This window comes from Tubulanus polymorphus, chromosome 2 (genome assembly GCF_964204645.1).
Source record: "Tubulanus polymorphus chromosome 2, tnTubPoly1.2, whole genome shotgun sequence".
Classification (NCBI taxonomy): domain Eukaryota; kingdom Metazoa; phylum Nemertea; class Palaeonemertea; order Tubulaniformes; family Tubulanidae; genus Tubulanus; species Tubulanus polymorphus.
The window spans coordinates 30329442-30344004 of record NC_134026.1 but is presented as its reverse complement, the minus strand read 5'-3'; the positions used below and the strand labels follow the sequence as shown (position 1 = coordinate 30344004).

General features: G+C 36.3%; 5 protein-coding genes across 5 annotated transcripts; 3 read left to right on the top strand and 2 right to left on the bottom strand.

Annotated features, from left to right (window-relative positions):
* Positions 1-265: 265 nt before the first annotated feature.
* Positions 266-2945, top strand: LOC141900702 (uncharacterized). Its single transcript, XM_074787712.1, has 4 exons — positions 266-625; positions 715-852; positions 1176-1375; positions 1577-2945. Exons 1-4 carry the CDS (start codon positions 464-466, stop codon positions 2649-2651), a joined length of 1575 nt encoding a protein of 524 aa, XP_074643813.1. The 5' UTR covers positions 266-463; the 3' UTR covers positions 2652-2945.
* A 218-nt stretch (positions 2946-3163) lies between these two features.
* LOC141900712 (uncharacterized) lies at positions 3164-5710 on the bottom strand. Its single transcript, XM_074787722.1, has 4 exons — positions 5655-5710; positions 4181-4397; positions 3354-3431; positions 3164-3266 (listed from the first exon to the last, which is right to left on the bottom strand). Exons 2-3 carry the CDS (start codon positions 4391-4393, stop codon positions 3369-3371), a joined length of 276 nt encoding a protein of 91 aa, XP_074643823.1. The 5' UTR covers positions 4394-4397; positions 5655-5710; the 3' UTR covers positions 3164-3266; positions 3354-3368.
* A 1239-nt stretch (positions 5711-6949) lies between these two features.
* LOC141899176 (potassium voltage-gated channel protein Shaw-like) lies at positions 6950-8799 on the top strand. Its single transcript, XM_074785336.1, has 3 exons — positions 6950-7459; positions 7846-8637; positions 8740-8799. The coding sequence occupies exons 1-3, from the start codon at positions 6950-6952 to the stop codon at positions 8797-8799; spliced, it is 1362 nt and encodes a 453-aa protein (XP_074641437.1).
* Positions 8800-9711: 912 nt separating this feature from the next.
* LOC141900705 (uncharacterized) lies at positions 9712-11237 on the top strand. Its single transcript, XM_074787715.1, has 2 exons — positions 9712-10535; positions 10691-11237. The coding sequence occupies exons 1-2, from the start codon at positions 9815-9817 to the stop codon at positions 11110-11112; spliced, it is 1143 nt and encodes a 380-aa protein (XP_074643816.1). The 5' UTR covers positions 9712-9814; the 3' UTR covers positions 11113-11237.
* A 45-nt stretch (positions 11238-11282) lies between these two features.
* On the bottom strand, positions 11283-13409 carry LOC141900710 (transmembrane protein 134-like). The gene is made up of 7 exons (XM_074787720.1): positions 13208-13409; positions 13029-13090; positions 12695-12766; positions 12526-12614; positions 12398-12442; positions 12259-12312; positions 11283-12050 (listed from the first exon to the last, which is right to left on the bottom strand). The coding sequence occupies exons 1-7, from the start codon at positions 13379-13381 to the stop codon at positions 11971-11973; spliced, it is 576 nt and encodes a 191-aa protein (XP_074643821.1). The 5' UTR covers positions 13382-13409; the 3' UTR covers positions 11283-11970.
* Between the last annotated feature and the right edge of the window lie 1154 nt (positions 13410-14563).

Here is a 14563-nt window from a genome sequence, read left to right as displayed (position 1 = left end):
CCTATCTAACGTTAGAAAAATGTACAGTATGAAGTTTACGAATTTTGCTCGGTGCTGGACCGCAATTAGTTCACAGAAACCTCGCTAGGTGACCGTGCATTATTTAGCAGCGAAGGAAGTCCGATCCATGCTTCCGTTGCCGAATCCGAGGTTCAATATCAGAGGATAAACGTTGGATCCGGATTTTAGACTCCACCGGCTAGCTCCACACAAATTCAAATCCAATTTATTCACTCATTACATCTTGTTTCCACTTAAACGGCTACTAAACGGGCTTGAGTTTTACTTATATTTGCAAAAAATGAAATAGAAAATAAGATACAAGTGCCAGGCTCGATGCCATCGTGTGTAACGTGTTGGTCACACAAGCAACCTGTGCTGTGTTGTGTTGTGTGTGTTGTGTGTGTGTGGGATCTCTGCTTCTCTGGCCTATAAGTATACAGCTACAGGCTATACAGAAAAAATGAATTCTGCTCTGCCGCCATTCACTAGTGAAGTTCGTCCCAAAATTGACGAACTTCTCAAAGTACAAGACGTGAAATGTCCAGCAGCGGGTTGTGGTAAGATATTCACGCAAGCATCAGCAATGAGATTACATCGAATCAAAGTCCATAAATTACTCGAGGTAAACAATGATCGATATTGACTTAAACATTTTTTGAATTCTTGTCTTCATTTCGATAATTGGATCATTTATGTTTTCGTGATAAAAAGAATGAGGATGACGCCGCTCTCTACCATCGCCAGAAACATCACAAATCATCGACGTGTGATGAGAAATTCTTTTGTCCGGAAACAAATTGCAAGTTTCACTCGACTCATCACTTCAAGAAATTCAAATATGTGAAACAGGTAGATATTAGATATTACAAAACCAGGTCGAATAGAAATTTGTTTGTGTTATAACTAGTCAGTAACCTGTCTGTGGTTTAGTTTCACGATCGGATACTTTCACAAGCCCATCCGATAATAAAAAGCTTACCACCAGCGATTAGGTAACTAACTATGTTATAACATGTTGGAAGGGGAATTCATCCACTTCTCTATAACAACCAGGGAGTGTGAAATACGCTGTCCTCCTAATCAATGTCTTTCAGATGCAAATAAGCAACCATCATTAGCCAAGTAGATATCTAAATTTTAATGGATAGATTCATGCTTTTCATACGTTTCAGCATTATATGAAGGTGCACGCTGAAAAGAAATTTATTTGTGAATGCGGTAAAAGCTACGGGCTGTTGGTTTCATTGAAGAGTCATCAGGCGACTTGTGGCAAGATTTACTACTGCACTGATTGTAACACTCCTTATACAACTATAAACGCACTGAGGAATCATTGCGTTTCTAAGAATCATAGTTTACCAAGTGATGTGTGGTAAGTTGTAAACTGAAACTCACTCGAGGTGTTATGATCATTATCTTGATCACTCATACAAATGATGACTTACTAGTAGTAAATTGAATTGGAAATCAAAATTGGGACTAGAAATAGAGATAATTTCGGAAATGTTGAGACAATTTATCTTCTTAAACGAGTTTGATTATAAACATGGATGATTTCTGATTTTAATTCCAGTTCGTTAAAAGATGATAAGACTAAGAGCTACAGTTCAACTGAACGACATCGAGCAGAATCGTTTAATCAAATAGGAATTGATTGCAGTGGAAGAAAATATAGACGTTTACTTAAAAAACCTGTTACAGGATTCAGTAATATCTCAGTTCAAACTGATATAGAATACCGCAGTATTCATACACAAACTCCGGTCAGTCGCTGTCGTAGATCGGATAAAGCGGTTCAGAAAACTGAGGAGGTCAAAACTCGTCGTACGAAGAAATCGAAACATAAATCTACGACTCGTTACGTAGATACATTACCAGCCGCGATTATAGAGACTCGACCGGCGACTCAAACTTACTGCGTCGACGATGACTTCATGAATTCAGAAACTCAAACGACGATGGCGCTTTTAGAAGAACTCGCTCAAACGATCGCGACGCAAACTCCGAGAAGTTTCTTTGCGATGAACGACGAAACAGCGACGAATTTCGAAACGATCGAAACGCAGACTCCGTTACCCGGGATACATACCCTTACATCGCCTACCCCGCCGGCGTCGTGCTCTTATTCAGATATCGGTATCGGTACTTGTATGTTCGCGGCGTTAGAACAATCCACCGACGGGTGGAATAACGACTGGGTTTCCACGTGGAACACGAATCATCAACAAACTTCCACCGATAATTCGTCTATTCACACGCAGACTCAAACTATAGATAGTATGTTCGATCAGATTCTGAGTCACATGGAAACGCAAACAAACGACTCGGATCCGTTTCCCGGATTCCCGTGTATTAATACTTATACTCAAACGTGTTTAGCTAATAACGTCGATTTCTCAACTTTTTCGTCGTCGAGACAAACTCAAACTCCTGTTCCTCCTCGAATGCAAACTGCTGTTCCTCCTCGAATACAAACTCCTGTTCCTCCTCGAATACAAACTCCTGTTCAATCAACAACGATTCAAACTCAAACAATGTTTCATCCTCATCATTTAGATCTGACCGAATCTTTAACCGATTCGCACACGCAAACTACTTTCACTGATTTAGAGATGCTTATATCGAATTTAGAGAATTCTACTCAATGAAGCGACATGATAATTCAGGGTTCATAGGCCCTAGAAATTCCTAAAATGGTAAGGGGTCAATTCAGGGCGTTGAATATCATGGAATGGGCTTTAAAATCCAGAAATCATTTTCATGGTTCTTGAATGTCATAATTAGATCACTTTTCTTTGGATGGACCCCAAATGTAAATTGGAAATTCTATGAAGTATTCAAAAAAGCCCTGGAATCAGATAAAAAACATGCATGTTATACTGTTTTTATCACATTTCTTGGAAAAATGATAAGTAAATTGTATTCAAAGTTTATTATGTAAAATTGTGTTATCAATATTAAAATAAAGTAAAAATGTTTTTGATAGATTTTCTTTTTATTGCTGTTTGAATGGTTTGGGATCAGCGTCGCTACCGGACTCTACTCTGATGCTTGATTACAGAGAATGAAAGATAGAAAGAGAAGTGACAAACAATAATCTCTAGAATTCATCAATGAAATTACACGATTTATTTAAGATCTTTTTTTTTCTTAGTTTTCGAACCGTTTCAGTAATGTATGTACAAAAAGATAAAATCTGAACAGATAAACGTCATCGTCGATTCGTCAGTTCGGTCTCCGTTACCTTCACTGCAAACAATTCACTGAAAGTAGATAGATATACATATATAGTCACATCAACTTATAGTAAATACTATCTCATAAATACATTTCAGACTGTAATAACCTACCAGTGTAGTTTAATGTCAGTGTTTGAATTTTGAGAAAACTTCGTTTTGTGGACATTTGTTCATTCGCTGAGCTTCGATCTGGAATATGAAATAATGTCTTATAACTAGGCACGTGGGTGTCTGTATAACAATGACAGGAACGATATACCGTTATCGACACTACTTGAGTACACTATTTCCGTTAACAGGAAATACACATCCTGAATGCGAAGTTGTCCGTTAGATGTTTATGTCGCTTACTAATCAATATACTAAATACAGGAAATGATTACTACAAGCGCATCATTTATTCATACACACTATTTCATTTTCTGTGATTTCTGTCAGTTGCCTATTTGCTTTTTACGACAGAAAGCGATCGCTTTACGTCTCAAAACTGATACATTATACCTTTACCAAAGATATTCACGTAATCAATTAGTTAATCAAGAAATTCCAGTTTCATTTTTAAGACTATATATATATCTTTAGACAGTCGCTTCTAAGGCTTCTCAATCTGACTAATTCACGTTATATAGAGACAGCAGTCTTGGACGTTTTTTCATAAGCAAAAAAATTAATTAGAGTGACCGGTATACTCGTATTGATGTGAACTTTTACTGAAAGATATGTAACCTTAATCTTGCATTTCTAACTATATATAAAGTAGACTCCGCCTAAGTCGGATCCGATCAACTCGGGTATTTTTGAAGTATTTTTTGTGGCACTATCGTAACATCCAATTTGGATATTACACTCTAGTCGGATAAATTTTAACGGTCCATCCGAGTTAAGCGAAGTCTACTGTACAACAGTGCAATTTGAACTATATAAGAAAAGAGTCTAACCTGGATCAGTTTCCAGATTTGTTTTATGACGCTAACATCGACGCCAAAACAATCGGATTCCGAATTCGAATTCGTCGGTGCTCCTCGTTTCCCACCAGCTCCGGCGCCGCCCCAGCCTAAAGTTTGAGACCACTGACTAAATACAGCGGGGATAGTCAGAGCAGCAATCAGTAAACAGACTGCCGAATATCTCCATAACCACGATGACATCATTCCTCTAAAAAATGAGTGAAAATATCACACAGTTTATCCCGCTTTATTTTTGAATATATATGCCTGAGAATATTCTCTCGATATAGTTCCTCTCGCGCAATGGAAAGCCACTCGAATAGAATGGGGAAAAGCATTCTTTATGTAGTTTTTGCACATTAAAGCCATAAAAACTGCAAAAACGGATAAAGAATAATATGTTATACATGCTAATTCTTATTAATTCCAACTGCACACATACTGCAGTCCGTTTAACACTACTCTCTACTCTAACACTCTGTTCCACCAACGACTTTATATGAGTCCATGGTTCCGCCAAAAAAGAATTGGAAAGTTTACACTGAACTCGAAAATGAAAGTCATATTTACGATGTCTGGAGAAGAAAAACGAAATAATGCCGTGAATTCAATTAACCTTCAAAAGAGGATTTGGTCATTTCTTTTTTGAGTCAATTTACATTTAGCAGTAAAACCGACAAAATAATGTTCTGCGAGGACTTCATCGCGGAAAGTGTAAAATCAAATTAGGGGAAATTCGATTGAGATGACGGTCAAAATGTGAATATTTCTGATAGTTAACAAAATTATTCTATTTCTAATGATAATGATTCGTTTGTATCTAAAAACCAATAGAGATAAATTGCCTAGATCGATTATTCCTAGCTGTTTGGTAGCGTGGCAATGGGATTTTTACTTAAGTTACTTATAATCTTATCGTGTATTATGTATGATAGTATCTGATAAATTCTTTTTGCACGAGCGATTGACTACTAAACCGTCAATAGACGGATGCTCGAACAAAAAGGAAACAAATCGAATATACAATAAGCATTAGGGGCCACCTGTAACTAATTCGGTATTTTTAATGTGAAATATCAAGTTCAAATTTGAAATTATTAAAACCTCATATCGGTCTAAGAAGGAAAAACACATATTCGCTTAAAGCAAAATTACACGATCTAAAATGTTAAGTTAGAAACGGGAGAAAATAAGAAAAATTCGTAAAAGTAGAAACGGCATTTATTGACCCTCTAAAACGCTTTAAAAATGTCTTTATGCTACATTTTATGTTTATTCAACTAGAGTATCGGCTTGACAATCATATCATGATTTCCGAGATCCTGATGATTGTCGTGTTCAGTATATAACTAATTTTACATTTATATATTTTTACTTAGATAATCATCAAACAAATCAAAACAAAACAAAACAAAACAAGAACAGACAAATAACTAGAATGAATGGTAATAGAATATCGTGTTACCTGATCGAGAGAGATTCGCTCTTCCACTCGTCGAGTTTTAAGAGAGAGGGAATACGTCGTCTGTAATCTTCTCGCTGTAATGAACACTAACACCACAGGGTTTGTCCATTATATATAGATATCGGACATATGATTATGAATTATTAAAATGAAGACAGCTGCTGTCAGAAAGTTAATGATTGTCGTCACTTGGTCGATGAGAGAAAATTCTGAGGTAATGCAGCCCATGCTGATGATGACATCATCACCTGCCCCACCGTTTCTTGTTTTTCCCCTGAAAATAAACGAGATGAATGCCTCAGATCTTTACTATTGCACAAAATCTTCGTCGCCGGAAATTATAGACGTAACGTGGATAAATTTAAGTGACTTAACAACATTCGACCAATGAAAAATCTACTTAATCCATCATTACGTCTCCCTTTTCGTCATTTATTATTCAATGTTTAATGAATTCTTTCAAAATTGCACGTGTATTTACGTTGGTGTCATTCTAAGGTGAATAGTTACTATATTTATATATTCGTAATAGCCGGTGGTCATTAGGTTTTACTTAGAGGATTTACGTATGACTACTTGACAGTACTATTGGCTTTAATCTGATTGATTATTAGAAGATAAAGCTTTGACCCGCCATGTAATTAATGAATAGACTTAAACTTGGTCTCTTAGATGTAAGCCTTATTTGGCTTTGCAACTGGCTATACATCATAAACTGAAGTTAGCCGAAAAACAACCATCAATCAAGCTGTTTTCCCAGAGCCCGGGCTTTCGTCCTATGTCAGTAAATAGCAATGTCTAGAGTGGCTCTTTAAAAATTCACATAAATCATGGATAAGGAAATCGACATTTTTTTAGTTGCAGTCGCTGCTGACGATACAATTTTATATCATCAATGTCTCTATTATTATGTATCGATGTTTCTGATGGGCGTCACGTAATATGTTATTGCGTACATTCAGCAATGCATCGACATTAAATCTGCATATTATCTTTATGTGAGTTTAAAGTTTGTCACAGCTGGTGACTGGAAGGTGCTTAATGATAATGGAATGTTGAGCAGATGAATTAGAATTGATTTTAAAAAATTACGTATCCCGCCGGGGTTCTATTAAAAATACTAACGTTATTCCGGAGTACTGATACTATTTGACATCGAATCTCAGGTAAATACGTGGATAGACTTCGCAGTGTTTATTCAGTTTTGCATACGTACATGCAGATAAACAGACAGATAGATATAAAAACAGATGTCAGGAGGACAGAACTGAAAAACTGGTTTGGTCGAGAGAGGTATGAATGGTATCGATAATCAAGCTATGGATATTGATTTGTCAGATATCCACACACAAGAAGACGATGATAGTGACGATGATAGTATCGTTGTTCTGGACGTCGGAGGTCGTAAATTCAAAACATGGCGGTCAACTCTCCAACGGATCCCGAATACGAGACTAGCGATGTTGAATCACGAATCGAAATATTACAATCGTGAAACTGGCGAATATTTTTTCGATAGAAGCGCCGATTGTTTTGAATATATATTGAATTTTTATCGAACTGGTGAGTTACACGTGCCGTTTTCACAATGCGGCTGGTCTGTGAAACTAGAACTGGATTTCTGGGGAATCAACTGGACCGATGTAAAACGTTGTTGTTGGATTCACTTTAACCAAACGATCAACAACAAAACAACATTGGAAACGTTCGATCGAAGAGTGAATAAACCATTTCCCGATCAAGTTACGATGTGCAACAAGATTTGGTTAATTCTCGATTATCCGGCATCTACAAAACCAGCCATGGTACGTTACATGTAACAGTGAACTTATATGCGACGATTTTTAGATTAATTTCTATCCATTCAATGGTTTCTATCTTTAATCGATAGCCGACTTTTTACTGGCTTTTAATCAAGCTCACTGAATACAATTTTTAACGAAATATTCAGAATGTCAACATGAATATTCTCTGTGGGAACGGTAACTTAATACTGATTATTCATGATGCAGCATCAATCATGATTTGGTTGACACAAGACTGAATAATAACAAACATTCGTTACCACGCAGCCTTATACACACTTTGACTGATAGAAAATGAAAATTTTTATCGATGCAACGATTAGATTTAAACGTTGACAAATTTATGCCGAATTTGTTGTAATTAATTATATCTCTCATATTTGAAGGTTTATTCAATACTGTCAAATCTGGTAATTCTGGCATCGGTTGTGATCATGGTCGTCTCGTCATACGCATCGATGCGACGGAATCCCGCCGATGATGAACTCGCTGAATTCTACGGAATCAACGTAACGCAATTAGTAGCCAACCGTACCAAGTATCCTTTACCACCAGGAATAACGTTTCGCACTAACAAAGTCCTGATAGCTGAATACGTTTGTTTGACTTTCTTTGCGGTTGAATTCATTCTGCGCTTCGGCAGCTGCCCAAACAAGCAGAGATTCATTGTTTTTCCGTTGAATATAATTGATTTCTTCGCTATTGTGCCCCCTATTATTTTAGGCATTATGATTCTAGCTGTACCGAATCTTCGGTTTAATAGCACGTTTCAGCGATGTTTCCGAGCGTTCGAAGTGATCCGTGTTTTCAGACTGTTCAGAATAATGAGGAACTATCGCGCGTTTCGAGTGATCATGTTCTCTTTGAAGCGAGCGTTGCCGGAGATCGTGTTGTTGCTTGTCGTTCTATGGATCGGTGTCATCATTTTTGGATGTTTGATATATTACGCTGAGGATCAGAGCAGATTCGCCGATATTTTTGTCGGTATGTGGTGGGCTCTGGTCACTATAACTACCGTCGGATACGGGGACTTGTATCCGATCACATCTTTCGGATATTGTGTCGGCAGTCTTTGCGCGGTCACTAGTATATTAGCTCTAAGTATTTCTGTGACAGGAATTGTGAACACGTTTTCGTTATATTACGAACATTCCCAAACAGAAACGAATGCTGCTGAGGTGAGAGTGAGATCATACCGTGAACCCATTATCAGAAATGAAAGATTTCATTTATTGCCCTATATATAATTAGCATTCGACATGTTTTATGTATACTAATAGGTAATAGATAGAGAACAAAGAGAACGGAGCCCTTATATCTTATATCTAATGGACGTATAAACTAGATTTAGTACAAACGTCCATGCTTATACGTGTATATATCTCACGTATATTCGATTGGTGCAATATTTTACGTACTGTTTTTCATGAATAATAAATTGGAACAAATTCATTTCATTTTAACAAATTGTATTGGATTCAGACGCATGTCTCTTTGAACTTCGTTGTTGTATGTGTATTTTATTTGTTTCTTAATTTCAATTATTTACAAGAGGTTAATTTTTCTTTAGATGAAAATATCTTACGACCTAAATTCCGGTGCCATATTTGTCTCATAATTAAAAATGTCGTCATCTGTATATTTTTTAAAAGTACATCATTATGTATTCGCCTTAAACTTTGTGACAATAAAAGATTCATTTAATCGAACTGTTAATTGTATCGATGGTTTCTCTCGCATTCTTTTTTTCAGTTTCCTAAAATGTCAGGTCCAAAGGGCGAATCTTGGGGGTTTAATGCGGGTCCTGGCCCCTGCCTTCCTGTTGAAGTTACTCCATACACATTTATTTGACAGTAATCCTCTTGAATACATCTTTTCGGATTTATCTCTTCAGAAATGTCTATGACCTTAATTTCAACACAAAAATGTCAGCACCGCTTGCGGCCTCTGGTGTGGCTACTTTATCCAGTTCCTTTTCTTTTCGACCGCGCGTTCCGGCACTCATGTTTGTTTGTTGATCCATGGACTCTTTAAAACCAGAGTCCATGGTTGATCAGACTGATTATCAGTTTAAAGTCCAGTTTAAAAATAGGAACTATCTAAATTGGACCGAGACTGATAATATCAAGGAGACCATGAATTCCATGTGTGAGACAATACATTGAACCAATAAATGAACGACAAGTTTGTCTTTAGAACTGTCTTCATATATGAATAGAGTTGACCCTGTAAATCAGTCAATAAGACAACATACAACTGCACGGTTCAATAGTAATAAAAGTTGAATTTCCACCGAATTAAGTTGAATATCTTTACGAGTGTATTGAAGATTTTCCTTCTGATATATGGTGAAAAATGTGTGGGAATACATTCGGTGGTGCGCGAACTTTCAGCGTATTTCTGGTTCCATCAGTTTGCTACCAGAGAGGCTTACACGAAAGGAAACCATGTCTTAATAATCGTTTCAATAATGAGATATATCTACCGAGTTCATTGATTTATTCTAATCGTTCTGATGACGGTAGATCAGGATTTACGAAACGTAAACACGAAGAACTGAAGCCGGAGAAAAGTTACGTCTCGCTGTTTGTCATCGGTTGGTTTATCGCTGGACTTACACTTTCAAATCTAAACAAGTACATTTTCCAACAGCATAATTTTAACTATCCGATTCGTCTATCTGTAGCTCAAGTGTTCATGTGCTATTTAGTAACTAAAATCATTCTTGAACGGACGTCTTTCCGAGAACATCATAGTAAACTCGAGTGGAAATGTTGGAAGAAGTTATCGATTCTCAGTGTTATATTCTGCGCTAGTGTGGCTATCGGTAATATGGGAATCAGTTTTGGATCTGTTTCATTTTCTAAAATGATTTTATCGATAACTCCCGTTATAACGGCTATTCTATCGAGAATCATCACAAAAACGAAGAAAACTTCGATAACATATCTCAGCATGGTTCCAGTGTGCCTGGGAACTTTGATGTGTGTTTTGGGTGAAACTGATTTTGTTTGGTCTGCGCTCGTCGCGAATTTATTGTCGGCGACGCTAAAAAGTGGAAAAACTATTTCACAAGGTAAAATTTGAATTTGAATCACTTGCAGTTAGAAGTAAACAAAATTTCACAATGTCGTACGCGTCACTCTGAATTTGTCGTCCGTTCGTTTCTTCACTCGAGACATACAATTTAATGCATTTGCGCTCAAAAGAAATCTCTTTTTTATTTTATAGGTTTGTTGCTGAAAGATGAAAATATGAATTCGTTGTCATTATTATATTATATATCAATACCGTGTGTTCCGATGCTGATTGTGGTCGCCTTCGTGACCAATCAAACTCCAGATGCGACCAGTACTGAACTAAGTTCTTTCGCAACTATAAACGTATTATTTTTGCTCGTATTAGATGGACTAGTTTGCGCGATTTACAACGTTCTGACGTTTTTAGTCACTTACCATACGCACGATTTAACTGTAGCGTTATTGGGGAATGTAATGACAGTGTTCAATATTCTGTTATCTGTAGTTATATTTGGTACCGGTTTATCAGTAACCAGTGTCTGTGGAATGATTGTAACATTATCCGGAATATGGATGTATAATAATTGTGATCGGACAAGGAAAAGGGTCGCATCGGTCACTTCTCCTTATTGAGAGAATAATAAATGTCATCTCTAGTTCACTGAATCAAATAATACGTCTAGCTCCATCGCTTTAGTGTTGACCACTCGATACACAATGAAGGATATTCCATGAAAACACTCGTCGTCCTGTCTAACGATCGCTTTTGATTTCGAGAATAAGTTTCATTTTTCATATATCGACTATTTTATTATTATTACAAAATGACATATAATTCAGATTAAACATTACAAACGTGTAAAATATATGGAATAGATCAACAACACGATATAACAAAGCGTTCAAATAAAACGAAGTATGAGACAGAAATGTCACACGAGTGACTGCTAAAATATTCACTAGTTCTTCACTATCAGCTAGATGTGCAGAATATACATGTACGTCAATACGTAATGAAAACAAATGCAACAATAACATGATTGTATAATTTCTAATAATTTCTAAAACATGTCAACTTATTATGACTGTTCAACTATTATTAAACTAATTGAAACTGCAACACAATGATCACTGATACAATATGACATGTACAAACAAAACACTAGTCACTGTATATTATTGATACTGGTTTAGCTGACAAAGTAAGATAAATGCACGATTTTGATTGTTTTTTGAATTCCATCTATAGTAAATACATGATATGTACTGAAGCAGTATATATTTGTCATTTCCTATTATGCTTTTAGACACTTTTAGACATTTGATTTTCAAGTAAATCTTTTAACATAATTTCAATAAAGCATTTGAGTATTGAGCAACTTTAGGATTCACCGCACTATTCAAATATTCTGCTCGAAAATTAACGAACTAATACTTGAAGGTAAAACCACATTTTAAGCCATGATTTTAGTGAAACCAGTCTTCCTCTCTTCACTCCATGTTTGGAATATTGTAAAATTGAAATCCTCTTCGACCCTTGACGGCACAGTAAACATAAATTACATGATAGGCTGAAAGACAACAATTAATAGTCGTGACAGGTAAGAGACCACTCATAAAACATGTATGCAAAATAAATCATCCCATCCTTCATCTACACAATTTACAAGTATTTATATATGGTAAAACTTGTTTCAGTTGGGCTATCATTTGACGACTTAATTTTCACCTATGAATTGGAATTACAACAAATTCAGAGTCATATCATCAAATACTTACCACCTGGAATTATCAATATTATTCCTATGATAAAAAATATGAAGCTCGCGACACCTAAAATACATGAATATTGGATGAAATTAAAAACTTGTATCTCAGGATCTTAACTAGTTTTGGATATCATGTATTGACCTCTTACCTGGAGGTTTGATAAACTCTATCACTATTCCAACAATTACAAGGCCTGAAATAAGAGAAATAAGTCAAAATAATTCAACTCGTCCTCAGAGAATATATATCTACAAAACGCCAAGGTGATTAATTTACCAATCCCCATTAGAAGCAGTAGAAATGCCATAAGGACAAATTTCCAATTTTCCTTGATTTTTGGATGTCTCAACCAACTGAATGACAAACTGAAAACAGATATAGAAATTCGATGAATTATCAAATACAATGATTAACCACATTCGGTGAGTTCAGCGATGATGAATACCTGGGTTTTGTTTGATATGTAACATTGACAACTTTAACAGAGCCGTCTCCATCTTCAGCTCCATGAGTCTGACTGCAATATTTAACAAACACTGGTTAACTACAGAATATATCTCATGAATAATGGAGTCTGACTGCAATATTAAACAAACACCTGTTATACAGTATATACCTCACCAATAATGCCTGAATCAGTTGAATTAAAATCACTTTCCTTTACAACTGAGGATGTCTCTAATGTCTGAACGTTCATAGGGAGCCATTATCACTCAGTCTCAGTCAGTTAGAATCGACATAATTTTTTCATTCAAGTTCTCATTAAATTTTTCACTTACCCATGATTTAATGGAGATTGCAGTAAATCATCTCTTTCATTAGTTTCAACTGGAATATACACCTAAAATAAACAAATCATCGTTAAATCAAAGGCTGTAGCGTAATGAAGTAAGTGTCGCTTAACTTTCTTAGGATTTTTGACAGAAACCCGGAAGTAAAATTGTAAGACTGATTTTACCTCGTTTCCTACCGATTTCCCGTTTAAATGTTCTTGAAGCCGAACGTCAACTGTAGCGATAGTTTTTCGCGAACTATGAAGAGGTTTTGTTTCAACTGTGGAACCATATGTTCGTATTTTCTCATCGTCATCCGACTCGAAAGCGTCATCGATGCTAAATCCTTTCGACGCCATTTTGAACCTACATGAAGCTATCACGTTATTCGGATCTACCAGATTCAGGTTACTCATTTCCGGTTCTCCCGTACGTGTCTCACTGCCGGCAATACTTAAAATGCAAACTCGTGTCATTACCCTGCTGAAATGGCGAATACTATGATTGTTTCCTGTTGTTGATCTTGATTATCGATCGCTATCAGTATCAACCCGATTGACTGCGTAAAACGACATTTTATCAAAATAGCTTAACACAAAAAGAACTTATGAATTATGAATGATCCGGAGGGCCGTTTTTTATCATTAACTTGACTACGGATCTAGGTAAAACAAAAGAATTTTATTTTTATCTGTTCCCCGTCGCTCCTTTTTTATTCAGCATATATATGGAAATAAGAACAAATATTTGTAATTTTTTTACTTTGAACATCTTAATTGCGGTCGCGTGTCTCTGACCCATCTTTGATAATAGATTTAGCAAAATCGAATCTGGAAGATGGGCTTTTTTAACATGTTTCTAGTTTTTGGCGGCATTTGAAGGTTCATGAAGATATCAAAAAATATGAAAAATTCAGAAAACTCTCAGTTCCCGTTTTTTTATACATAGACTTTGAACATTTTAATTGCGGTCGCGTGTCTCTGACCCGTCCTTGATAATAGATTCAGCAAAGTTGAATCTGGAATATGGGCTTTTTTAATTTTTTAAACAATATTTTTGATATTTTGGGGTTTTGGGGTCAATTAAACCCCCAAGGAGCCCTTGCACGGCAAATAAGGAGGACTTTACGGGGGTGCTCGTGAACCCCCCCCCCTGGATCCGCCGCTGGAGTCGGCCCTCTGAATCAATGCCATGGGTTCGAACCCGCCACTCCACTACGTTTGTAGACATTTTATTCCATATTCCGATAGATGGCGCTTGTGAAATGTAGTACATTACAAATATTTACAACGGTTAATTCTAGCTATTTGATAGTTTATCGAAATTCCAATCGGTGGCGATAATAGTTGTATGTATAATTGTATCGTACAGTCCTATTTAACTTCATTTCAACATTAGGATCATTCCCAGTATAAGTGGTATCTACGTTCGAACCCAGAACACCTTTACATGTCCTTTTTGTCTGCATCAGGACCACTCTGAATAATTACTGGGACACCCCAGCTCATCGTCTACTTCAGCATCAGGCCCTATCAGAAACA